The sequence below is a fragment of the Euprymna scolopes genome, chromosome 2 (genome assembly GCF_053919585.1).
Source record: "Euprymna scolopes isolate OS-2025 chromosome 2, ASM5391958v1, whole genome shotgun sequence".
NCBI lineage: Eukaryota > Metazoa > Mollusca > Cephalopoda > Sepiida > Sepiolidae > Euprymna > Euprymna scolopes.
Window position 1 is genome coordinate 197388670 of NC_136483.1, and position 13571 is coordinate 197402240.

General features: G+C 34.7%; 2 protein-coding genes across 2 annotated transcripts in view; both read right to left on the reverse strand.

Moving 5' to 3' along the window:
* LOC145301378 (ceramide kinase-like) overlaps nucleotides 1–13571 on the reverse strand; it is a 102214-nt gene that overhangs the window by 31598 nt on the left and 57045 nt on the right. The window contains exons 2-4 of the mRNA XM_080144570.1: nucleotides 5014–5211; nucleotides 1891–2019; nucleotides 693–756 (exon numbers count right to left, since the gene is read on the reverse strand). Of these exons, the coding sequence (XP_080000696.1) occupies nucleotides 693–756; nucleotides 1891–2019; nucleotides 5014–5211 (391 nt within the window). The remainder of the gene's footprint in view (nucleotides 1–692; nucleotides 757–1890; nucleotides 2020–5013; nucleotides 5212–13571) is intronic.
* Nucleotides 9323–10633, reverse strand: LOC145302866 (uncharacterized). The gene is made up of 2 exons (XM_080144682.1): nucleotides 10482–10633; nucleotides 9323–10030 (listed from the first exon to the last, which is right to left on the reverse strand). The coding sequence occupies exons 1-2, from the start codon at nucleotides 10631–10633 to the stop codon at nucleotides 9757–9759; spliced, it is 426 nt and encodes a 141-aa protein (XP_080000808.1). The 3' UTR covers nucleotides 9323–9756.

The window sequence follows — 13571 nt, forward strand, 5'->3', positions numbered from 1 at the left end:
GAAATGGAAAAAGGACAAAGAGAGAGATAGAGTTGAAAAAAGAGAAAAATAATATGAAAGAGAGAGAAAGAGGGAGAGGGAGAGGAAGAGGGAGATAGAAAGAAAAAGAGGAAAGAGATGAAGATGGGAGTTTGTGTATCTTAGCTCAAACAATCGAACTCAAAATTATGTAAAACTGGGACAGAGCTAAAAAAAATCACGTGACTTTTCCATGATGTCGTCGACGCCTCAGATTTATTTTACTAGGATATCACCATGATATTATTTATTTTACTAGGATATCACCATGATATTATTTATTTTACTAGGATATCACCATGATATTATTTATTTTACTAGGATATCACCATGATATTATTTATTTTACTAGGATATTACCATGATATTATTTATTTTACTAGATATCACCATGATATTATTTATTTTACTAGGATATCACCATGATATTATGTTCCACAGACAAGCAGTTTTTGGAACTTTCTGAATCGATTAGAGAAATAAACAAAGAATCGATTAGAGAAATAAACAAAGAAACGAAATCGGTTCACTTTATCCCAGTGTCTATTCTCATTCATCCTGATGGTCCTACCCGATTTGGCCTAGCAGTTTCTCTCTCACTTCCCCCCTCTCTCTCTATCAGTCTCTCTCGCATCCAAAACACTGTTAAACTGGCCGCATGACAAATGACTTACCCGTCATATTGGCAAAGATCGTACTTTTGAATTCTTTCTTCTGCATCCTTAGCTTTCGTTGTTACTGTCGAGAAAAAGAAAATAGTAAAATAATTGCAAAAATATTTAGGTATACTCATTATGTTACTCAATATTAGGGTAGCGAATTGAAATTGTATGGTTGAGAAACGAGCGATAACATAGCGAACATGAAGTCTCTTTCCGGAAGTGACGTAACATGGTGAAACGCGGCAAAAAGAAAAGCTAATCACTCTTTCCTTAAAAAGTCACTATGTTCGATACAAAAGAGCAATTTCAACTACTGCTACGAATAAAGGGAAAGAGATACAGACTCGGATAACTCTATACTCGCTGCTATTATAATCAACACGCAGACGTTTCATGAATATGACACTGAAACAACTATCGTCGTTGCTATTACACATTGTATTATGCGGCAATATAAAACGTCATGACGTGCAAGTGCCACCTATTTATGTAGCTACGATTACTCCGTTACATTACACTAAGCACGCCATGAATTAACAATTTACTAAGATCCTCATGAAAGCAAAATTATTCACCTTATTCAGTTTATAATATAGCGGGTTTACAACATAATCACGTGGACAGATCGGTTCCCTTTAGATAACCGCAGTGAAGCATCGTTTAACATGGTCAGTACTAAAATGAGTGACCATTTAAGAATATGATGTGCTGCATATGCCCTCCGTGTTGGCATTGTTTCTAATCCTGGATGTCTCCTTGCCACTGGAATCAAGCAATACCGATCCAGGAGAGGAGTGTTTAAGGATTGTACAACCCTTGCTTTATAATTTAGCGCGTTTCATTCATTATCCCTCGAGAATTATCAAATGGTTCTTGTCGTAAGGGATATATACCTTGCCAATATGTGTCATTCTGAATAGGGCAAAAATAACAATTATTTCAGTCAAGAAAGATTTATATTTCTCTCATCGAAGAACAGAACAGATGCTACATTTCGATTCTAGTCTGAACGCCTGGAAGAATGGATTGTAAAATATGCAGTTACAACTAATACAACAAAGACACAATGGAATTATCTTTTTGTTGTAATCGTTAAAATATTAGCGCGATTATTTTGGAATGTATACTTCAACGAAATTCAATATTCAATAATCTTTTGCAAAAAAAAAGAAAAGAAAAAAGATGATAGATGAGAAAACCTTAAACTTACCAACTTCGTCACATGCGATTCCAGCCTCGTCAAAAATGGGTCGAAGTTGGGAAAATATGTTTACAGCATTTCCGGATCCGCCGTAAGGATTTTTGAAAACGAGCAATTTCTTCGGTCGTGCGGATATTACTGAATGACACAGAGAGGTATTTATATAAACGATATATTAGATTACATAGAAAAATCATGGATTACATAGAAAAATGCGAGCATGAAAAGTAATATAGTAAAGATGAAACTTAGAAAAGTAAAAGGACTAGTTATTAAAACTGGAAAAGAAAAGGATCAGATATTCTAGTAAAAATATAATGGATTTATAGCTTAAAATATTGCAGCATTAAGAATTTTAAAAAATCAATTTAACATTATATAATCAATTCTTAATTTTCCGCATTTCAACTTAGTGAGGATTTGTCAGGCTTTTGCATGGAATCGATGTGGCTACGAGTTTTTATATATACACGTGAGTAATGAGTTTGCTAGTCAACCAGTCAGATTCTTTGTTATTTACACACCCATTTATCTTAGTGAATATGTGCCATGTTTATCAGGTAGATATTCACTTGACCTCTTCTTGATATTTTTCTTTGTTCGTTTTTGGCAGGGATGAGGTTGTCATTTCGTTGTGTTAGTTTTTATCTGGATGTTCTTCACTTTCATTTCATTTCATACTTTCAGTTTATTTATTTTTGATTTTTATTAAATTTTCTTTTTCTTTCTTTCTTAATTAATTATTTTAATTATCTTCATCTTAAAAATCCAGAACCTTAATTTTATATATAGTTCTCTGCATATATGTTTTTATCCTGCCTATATTAGTAGATCACTCCTCCGCACTATACATAAAACAAAACAATAAAATGTTACCTTGGCTTAGATCTAGCCAGGTAAATTGACTCAAATATTAAGCAATATGATTAACATTTCTGTAATGGAGCATTCATATATACTTGCAAAAACAAAAACAAGGAAAAAATTCTATCGTATTTGTATTTTTTCGAATGTTACAATTGTTTCGACACCAACTAGACAATCTTAAACTTTATATTGTTTAAATATTTTCGAGGTTGGCATCTTATCAGACATATTGAAAGAAATACAAGGTTAATACTATCTGAACATGTTTTCATGCCGTTATTAAGGGTATCCCAAAGTGTGACGTGTCTCATCGTGTTTTGATAAATCCTCTTCCGGTGTTTATGAAATTTTGGGGCTCCTATTTTCGTATTTCTGTTTTAAATTACGGTAAAAATTGTTAAACTTATTGTTCTTACACACACACACACACACACATTACACACACACATACATATACACACACATACACACACACACATACATATACACAGGCTGCCAAATTGAATATTCAAATGCTGATATCTTTGGTTCTATGGGACAAAATTACATAAAAATTTGCAGGCTTTTTAAAGATTAAAATACTATTCTACAGTTAAAATTTTATGACAATTGGTAAAAAAGAACTTATATTTTCAAACCAATACAAAATGCCAAAATTTGCCTACATTTGTATGTATCGTGTCCTGCAAGCCAGCTTCAGTTTTGCTGCTTCGGTTGGCTCACCAGTGGCCAGACCACTAATATATATATATATATATATATATATATATATATATATATATATATATATATAAAACGCAGCCAACTCGCGTCTATGCAATGTTTACGACTTCCACTCGTTCGAACATTATAGATTGTCATTGTACTCGTCCGAAATCGCCATTTAATAGTTCTTAGTTCCTTTCCTTCCATGGCAATTGTTTGGTAGCCATGGGGTAGAAGATAGGCAAATGAAGCCAAAGACGGCTTTCTGGTTGGGTTTGAATCTCATAATTATTACCTACAGTGATGATTGCGTGAGATATAAATGACTAATTATTTTTAATGGACATATATATATATATATATATATATGTCCATTAAAAATAATTAGTCATATATACACACACACACACACACACACACACACACACACACACACACACACACACACACATATATATATATATATATATATATATATATATAAACAACGTATTTGCAATGTTGCACACACTCTCTTCTTAGCTGTGATGATTACTATTTAACGTTATTTATTTCCAAGAAAAAAATACTCGTGAGTTTAAAGTTTAATCTGGAACAAATACTACCGCATGTTGACTGACTCTAAAAGAAGAAAAATTACAAAAATTTTGCTTTATTCTTGATGTCAAGTACTACACTGAAAAAAGTTTGTTTTGTTGCAAAAAAGAAACGAATATTCTTAAGATGCGTTCATTCAATTTACGCGTTTTGTGACTAAATGCTCCGTTGCACTCAAACGTGATAGACCGACCAACCTACGAACAGACAAAACCACTTTGAGAGATGCGAGGGCGTCTCTTTAAGATGACACAATTTAGCAATCCAAATATTTTACAGATTACAAAAAAAAAAATGAAGCCTCATGACTTTTCTGCATCTGTAATTAATACGAAAGTCTGGTCAAGAACAAGATAAGAAAGTTTTACATTCTTTAAAAAGCAATACGTTGTAAATATGTTTGTACATGTCTTTACTAGCGAGACTATTCGTTAAATAACGAATTGCGATATCAATAAATCATTATTTATCAATGCTAAAAACAAATTGAGGTATGAGATTGGTATATCGTCAGTTAAACGATGAAGAATATTACGAGACGATTGAAAATAATGAATGACAATAGATTTAAACACGCATATGTTTGTTTTCCGAGGTTTTGAGATGATTTTTCTGTCTACTATTCTCTTTTTGGGTGTTATTTTCACAACGTTTCGGTCGACCGGAAGAGGAAATTAGGAAGAAGTATCATTTTAGTAAAGGGTAAGATAAAAGAGGATAATGGATTCAAAACAGGCAGAACACCTAATTTTAACTTGACTGAATGAGAAAAAATTAATATGATTTTCAGAATCAGCAACTCCGAATTGGTCTAAATCTGCTTAGAAACCGTGGACACCAAAAAAGTGTTGGCCGTTGTCTTAATTAAAATAGAAGACCACTGCACTTTTGATTCGAAAGAGATTCGACTTCGTAATATCAAAAGGATTAAAATTTAAGAATTCCAAGAAAAAGTTCACTTACCGTATGCCATTTTAGTTTTGATTTGTTCATAATGTGTTGTCATCTTTTGTTGGGCTCCTTGAAATTTGGCTTCCATTTTTACTAATCGACGGTCATTTTGAGATTGGATGTAATTGATTGTCAATAAAGAGGTCGGATTATCGCCATCGTCCGAATCGGTCATCCGGAAAGACAGAATATCCGTAAAAGAGATTGTCACTAGAAAAAAAAAAATACATAAATGACCAAACATTTAGATTAATCTCCGACCTATTTCAAGTATATCTTGTTGAACTCGGGAATCTTTCTGCCACATTTGGAAGTCTGCATGGATTTACGAACAACACCCTTTAATTAATTCACGAGGTTAGCATACACACATTCCGTCAGCCATGGCAGAATAGAAGATCCTAAGAAACTCACAATTGCATTTTTAAGTGTCGTCTGCACTGAGGATTAAACCTTTTAACCACCAGAAACCTATAACTAACAACTGAATTTTATCAAGTACTTCATCTACTACGTGATGAGTCATTGCAATTAAATAAAGTGTACTGTTCAAAATTCTGCGCAGATTTCACAGTTCGGCATGAAGATTTGCATCGATCAAAAAGTGGAAATAAAACTCCAGATGAGAACAATAGTCCGAATAATCCAAATAATATGAATTATTAATCCTTATCTCAAAAATCAAACATTAGACAAATATGTTGTTTATTCCAAAGGTAACGTTTTGGTATTTATAATTTACATACAATTTCGGGTATATGGCGTAATCTACATATGCAATTTTTAAAATTCTACGCAATAAATTAGGCTGTATTTCGGCAATAATGTGTCGACTGTTGTCTTCTAAGTAGTCTATTGTGTCTGGTTTATCAGCATATACATAAAACTTTACATATCTCCCAAGTAAATAATCTAATAAGGTTCAATCGCACGAACGGCATTGGCATGTATATTTCATGAAATTATTCGTTCATCAAATGTTTCCAAATGTTTTTCAAAATAAATTTGTACAATTTGCAAACGCTGTTCGGGTGCCAGTCTCTTCATAATGAATTGTCAAACCAAGTTGAACTCAAAATAACAGATAGTTACAAAATTTGCAATTAAATAAAATAGAGTCGTCAATTTAAAGGTTGCCACCTCTAAAAAACACTTTATAAGTGTGAGATTTTAAAATTGTTATTAAAAGTTGAAAATAAGATACGAATAGAATTGTAAGATATGCCTAAAGAAACAACTATACCATTATATAAAAGGAACTTTGTCTGTGTGTATGGGGGAACGGGCTGAGTTCGTGCCTTATGGATTCTGAAATGACTGGGCCGATATTTTTGAAATTTTACATTAAGGTACTGGATGAATCTGGGAGTGTTCTTACGTCGGTCTTGTATCGGAATGCGATAATCGAAAAATATCTGATTAAAGAAGGAAATCCAATTTGGACTAAAGTTAACACTTTTATATAACCTAACAAGTACATTTGAGAGATTTTATAATCGCACAAGCAAAAAGGCCCACTCTATAAATTCAACTGTAAATTCTTTTATAAGACAGAGGCGTGTTCGAAATGAATGTTTCTTTTAGAGCACTATAGAACCATGATAACTACCTTTAATTCATATGATTATGTAAAAAATAATTCAATGAAATCAACACTTGGTTCTTTGATATGACAGGGGCACGTTCGAAATGAATGTTTCTGTTTATAGCAAAATTGAACTATGATACTAACTTTTGCATTTTAAACTTTATGTGATGCCATTGTTTATAAATAAATTTATAAAATCAACAGTAGATTCTCTACAGTGCAATGTAGACTACAATGTATTGTGGAGTAAGTCTTTCCGAGAGTACATGTGACGTTTCCTTCCGGTACGCTGCGAGGAGGGGGGCATAACTCGAGCAGGCAATCGAATTGATTGAAAAATGGGCGATTTCACTGATTTCGATGGCAATAAAATCATGAGAGTGGAATATTTGTTGATCATCATTCAAGCCCGGACAACGTCGTGTTTCTTTTCTAGTAATGAAATAACTAACTAAATAAAAAGTTAACAAAAATAAAAAAAAGTAAAATTATCTGCACATTTCGTGTAAAACTGACAAACTTTCTTATCATAATGTTTATTGACTGCCAATCAGTCAAAATAACGAAGGGGGGATGTTTATATTCTTGTTGTCGACAGATTGACAAGCACGATTTAAGTGTATTCACATTTACAACCGAGACGTAATATAATATACGTATATCTGCATTAGCTACTTTTTTACAAGGGAGTCACCGCCTATCAAGGCCCGAAGGCCACTCGAGGATAAGGGTTAATGATTGTACGGTGGTCATCGAGTGTAGTAATCGTTAGTTGTGAAAATTAAGTATAATTTGGTTATTTAAGGAGACGGCTCAGCAAGAATTTATTTACATTGGACTTGAAGACGACTACGTGGAACAGAGGTTCACAGGCGGACAGTTCTAGGAAAGAAGCTTTGTTCATGGAATCTGCGTTTAAATTTAGGCACAGGGAGAGAGTGGGGTAAATTATTGATAGTGGTTGTAACTAGATGAGTGTTTTTTGTGAAGGTTTTACAAGGATGCACAAATTGAAGTTGAGACGAGTACTTGACAAGGAAATAACAATTGAGCAAAGACAGATTCGCAGCATCTCTTCTGTGGAAAAACGTTTACAGGGAAAAGAAAAGGGCATCATCTATTATGTTTCGAAGTCGGTTTTTAATTCTGTCAATACAGAATAGGATGCTCCTAGCAGCCCCGGCCCAGATGTAGCAGCAACACTTCATTTTATAACATAGCTTTTATAGAGGTTGAGAATAGCTTCTGAAGCTGTAAAATTGCGAAACCATTTTTCTATGGCAATAGATTTACTTTGTCATTTTAGTTGGCTTCAGTTGATATAATCTCCGTCCTTTCCCGGGTGTATCTTTCTTTACGACCTCAGAAACGTAAAAGTCCAACTTTGTAACTTATACGAAATTTCGAACCGGACCTATAATTTTATTCAAAACCATGGCAAATGTTTAACAATTAGTTTTAAGGAAGCTTACCTGACAAACAAATAAGACATTTTTAAAATTAAACCACTTTAAACTATGACTAGCATTTCAGTCTGGCGTTGCCTGGGTGTTTGGAGGTGTATGTTGAGCAAAAAAAAAAGAAAAAGCAAAAAAAGTGGTCAATTTTTAAAACTTTGACCCATATTATAATTTGGGCTCAAATCAAGTTATTAAGTTAAAGCCATGTCCAAGGAACACTATATCTAAAATTCCAAGTGTTTAAACCCAAAATTGGCGGAGGAGTTTGGTAGAGTTCTCAAAGGTCAAATCGTTGAATTTTGACCCCTTTCTCTTAGTACCCTGTATATCAAATTTCGAGTCTGTAGACTTAAAATTGGCAGAGTTATTGCCTAGGAAAATGTACACAGACACACACAGACACACACACACACACACACAGACACGTTCACTATTATAGATATACTAGCATTTCAGCCCGGCGTTGCCCGGTTGTTTGGAGGTGTATGCTGAGCAAAAAAAAAAAAAAAAAGCGGTCAATTTTTTTTACTTTGGCCCCTATTGTTTTGGGCTCACATCAAGTTATTAAGTTGGATCCATGTCCAAGGAACACTATATCTAAAATTTCAAGTGTTTAGACCCAAAATTGTCGGAGGAGTTTGGTAGAGTTCTCAAAGGTCAAATTATTGAACTTTAACCCCTTACCAGCCAAATTTCTTACCGAAAAGCTATCACATAGATTTTCCCAAATCTCAGTACACTGTATATCAAATCTCGAGTCTGTAGACTCAAAATTGACAGAGTTATTACGTAGGGAAATGTACACAAACACACAGACACACAGACACGTTCACTTTTATATATATACTAGCATGGGTTCCCGGCGTTGCCCGGGTGTTTGGAGGTGTATGCTGAGCAAAATAAATAAATAAATAAAAAATAAAAACGGTCAATTTTTTAACTTTGACCCCTATTATGACCCCTTAAAATTTGATCATTCCATAAGAAAACCGAAAAAAAAACTAATAGGGAATTAATTAAAATGAATGTTTAAAAGAATATACAAATTAGCTAGATCTTTTATAAGTGAATGCAATTCTACGATCCATATATAAGAACATTGTATTTTCTTTTTAAATAAATAGAAAAGACGATTTTTAATATGAATATCAATACACACAAAAGAGAAACGAATTTATAGAAGATAGATTAGTTTTACGCATGTGCAAACTAATACAAATATGTTAACAAGTTTAAATGAAAATTTTGCATTTCAACTTACCGACTTCTGTACGTGTTATTCATCCATCCAAACAAAGATTTTACTTGTTATAAACCATCCTTGGTGTATGATTACTATTTCCTGTTATTTATTTTAAGAGTTTATCGGTTAAATATTTACATACAGACAGACGGGTGCACAGACAGACGTCTACTAATTTATTTATATAGATTTCTACGTTAATTTATTAATAAATGGATATCCTCCCCGTCACACAAAGTTAGCGAATAACAAAGCTAAAAAGTATTTATGGGAAAATAAGTTAGACACCCCTTCGTCTTTAATTAATTTGCAATGAAATTCTTCACTTTATTTCCATAATCATATGCTTTCTTTCTTTTTTCATCTAAGTCTTTCTATACTGATTAATAGTTTTTTTTAATTTTCTTCTTCTCTTGAACTTTCCCGATTGAGACGTTTCCTTATTTATTTATTTATTTTTAACGTCACCAATTTAGATGTTGTTTTATATGGATATTAATATCAGTGTGAATATTGGGGACGCATAATTTTTTCGCCATTTTTTGATGGAGCGTGTACCTTCGTGGCAAAATGAAGGTTGGAGGGTACCTTCGTTGCAAAATGAAGGTTGGAGGGTACCTTCGTTGAAAAATGAAGGTTGGAGGGCACCTTCGTGGCAAAATGAAGGTTGGAGGGTACGTTGGTGGCAAAATGAAGGTTGGAGGGTACCTTCGTTGCAAAATGAAGGTTGGAGGGCACCTTCGTGGCAAAATGAAGGTTGGAGGGTACGTTGGTGGCAAAATGAAGGTTGGAGGGTACCTTCGTTGAAAAATGAAGGTTGGAGGGCACCTTCGTGTAAAAATGAAGGTTGGAGGGTACGTTGGTGGCAAAATGAAGGTTGGAGGGTACCTTCGTTGAAAAATGAAGGTTGGAGGGCACCTTCGTGGCAAAATGAAGGTTGGAGGGTACGTTGGTGGCAAAATGAAGGTTGGAGGGTACCTTCGTGGCAAAATGAAGGTTGGAGGGTACGTTGGTGGCAAAATGAAGGTTGGAGAGTACACTCGTGTAAAAATGAAGGTTGGAGGGTACCTTCGTGGCAAAATGAAGGTTGGAGGGTACGTTGGTGGCAAAATAGAAGGTTGGAGGGTACCTTCGTGGCAAAATGAAGGTTGGAGAGTACACTCGTGTAAAAATGAAGGTTGGAGGGTACCTTCGTTGCAAAATGAAGGTTGGAGTGTACATTCGTGGCAAAATGAAGGTTGGAGGGTACATTCGTGGCAAAATGAAGGTTGGAGGGTACGTTGGTGGCAAAATGAAGGTTGGAGGGTACCTTCGTGGCAAAATGAAGGTTGGAGTGTACATTCGTGGCAAAATGAAGGTTGGAGGGTACCTTCGTGGCAAAATGAAGGTTGGAGGGTACATTCGTGGCAAAATGAAGGTTGGAGGGTACATTCGTGGCAAAATGAAGGTTGGAGGGTACGTTGGTGGCAAAATGAAGGTTGGAGGGTACCTTCGTGGCAAAATGAAGGTTGGAGTGTACATTCGTGGCAAAATGAAGGTTGGAGGGTACGTTGGTGGCAAAATGAAGGTTGGAGGGTACGTTCGTGACAAAATAAAGGTTGATCAGAAAAGTAAATGTCGAAATAGACCGGCTTGATTTTCAGTTAAAAACAATTTTCAGCCGAATATGGCGCCATTCCTATGTTTATTGTTCTAAGAGAGTTATGTTATGAAAACATGTTTGAGGCGGACCATCATGACATTTTGTACGTCTCAGAATTCAGCGAAAATAAATTGCCTGCATAAATTTAGAATTTGTTGTCAGTTTTTGTTGTGTAAAGTGTATAAGCATGAGATATCCTTTATCGAAATTTGAAACCGCTCATTCGGGTTAAAATGTGTCATGTCGGCCATTTTTTTTTGGAGAGGGGGGGGAAATAAGCAGCTCTCTTTCAGTTTTTCTTTTGTTTGTTTTTTTGTACGCTAAATCATTTTGGAAATTTATTTTTCTTCTCTCTGGTTACACTAGCACTTTGTTTTCAAATAATTGTTGATGGTGAATCTTATTTCAGCAATAAATAATTCAGAAACGTAATGATATGCCGTAAAAAATAGATCAAAGCAAATATGTTTATTATTGCATATAGTCAAGTAATAAAAAACAGCCGTAGCAGCAGCAGCAACAACAACAACAACAACAACGACAACAACAACAACAACAACCACACAAAGAAAGGGGGTTTAAACTATGTGCTCGGCATTTTAAAATTGGCGTTTGACCTAATCTCAAAGGGCATTGCTTGGTTGTTACGTCAGCAAACCTTAAGTAAGACGATCGTATAGAAAGGCGAGACAAAAACGTCAATGATTCTTACAGATTAGGCACAAGGTCATAAAAGTGAATCACCGAAATACTACATTTACTTTATTAACAACCCTTACACTTAAAATAATCCCAACGGAAGGGTAGTACATTTGATTATCCCATTTCTTAGAGATGTCGGTAATATGAGAGAGCTGCTGTTTAGTGAGTTTGGAATTGCTTATAATGATTGGATTTACTCGTTGAAGAAGTACGATGTTTTAACCTTATTATATTTTTCCAAGATATCTTTTTGGAACAGGGCACAAAATATCTGGAGAAAGTGCATATGGTTAAAAATGAATTGATAACATGGTTTCCTTAGCTTGATGCGTCATATACGTATACGAGCTGTCATCCTTTGTCAGCAAGTAGGAAGATGACGAGTGCGTATGTCGAGGGATCTAGTTACAAAATCTAAAAATGCCGAACGAACATGTTGAAGGATATATATTATTTATTATTTATTTATTGGAATTCTTTGAGACGAGTAATTTGTTTATTTCTTTATTTACAGACTTTTGTCCTCACGTTCATAGTTATTGTTTTATCACGTTTCGGCCAACTCATCCTCTGGCCTTCGTCATGTTTTTGGTCAACTAAACTTCTGGCCTGCTTTGGGTAGGATCGAACCGTGGATAGAGGTATTGAATCTCTACAATTCCAGTTGAGTATTGTTTGAAGATAGCAGTTTCAATCCTACCCAAAGCAGGCCAGAGGTTTAGTTGGTCAAAACCTGGTGAAACTACAACAACTGAGGATACAGTTAAGATATTTAGCATTCCAATACTGTCGCAGTTAATCCACTGAAGAAGGCCAGAGGATGAGTTGGCCGAAACGTGGTGAAACAACAACAACAACAATGAAGATGAAGATAACAGTCCGCAAATAAAGATTTTTTTTTCGATGAGTAAAATGACAAGAGATTCGAAAAAAAAAAAAAACAAGCGACACCCAGTCGAGTATGAATGTACGTCAAACCTTGCCTGTCATATTCTGATGAAAGTTAAATAGTTACGCTAATAAAAATTCCGAAACACATCTGGTGTCTTATTTTGAAGAATGTATTCTGCTGAGCAACACGTGTAAAACGTGCTGTTCGCTCGCATTGAAAATGCACTTAGCTTAAGTGTGTCGGGTTTCAAGAGAATTCAGTTTACTTACGTAGGCCTTTGCAATTGAATCGCATGGAACGACAAATAAACTTTCTGTTTGAAGAATAACACATGAAAAGGTCTTTGGATTTTATTTAAGAAGGCAACAAAGGGAAAAAGGGGAGCAAGGGAAGTCCATTTTATGTAAGAGGAACCGACATTAAAAAGGGCTTGGAATAACAAACTAATGAGACCGTTCGGATCTTCATGTGAAGTTAATCGAAAAAACATGCTTTTTGCAAACATTTTAAAAGACATTAACAGTTCGGTTTACGTATAAGAAAAAAACGAGGAATAAACGTGTATGCATTTTTATTATGGATGACAAGATAGTTCCTGCGGTTTTGAACTTTTAAATTCAAATGAATATATCAGCTCAAACCAAAATTTATTGATCAAAATAGAACCATCAGAACCAACACATTTTTACTAACGCAAAACAAGTGTATTTATGCCAGTAAAGTAGAAACCTTTCGTTTTGGTAGCGATGAAGTCGCTGAATGCATTTTTGATATCGTTTAGGCTATTTAAGCATTTCTAACGCAGAAAGTTTTCGAGATGCTTGAAAAAGTAGTAATCGGTAGGTGAGAGATCTGGAGAGTATGGCGGATGAGACAGAGGTAGAGTGCTGATGATACCACTCTATTTTGGTATTGCTTCTTGCCCATCTCAATCGGATCAGTTGAAATATGCAGTTAATCTAGAAGTTGACAGTCGAGTTCAGTTATGGATTAGGTTACGAATTGGTTTGTTTCGTTTAATCCTGTTAAGACTCAGTTTATGT

Coding starts and splice junctions, on each gene's coding strand:
- LOC145302866 (XM_080144682.1), bottom strand. CDS start 10,633: ATGTACACTCCAACCTTCATTTTGCCACGAAGGTACCCTCCAACCTTC. Junction 10,031..10,481: donor ACCTTCATTTTGCAACGAAG/GTACCCTCCAAC, acceptor TTTGCCACGAAG/GTGCCCTCCAACCTTCATTT.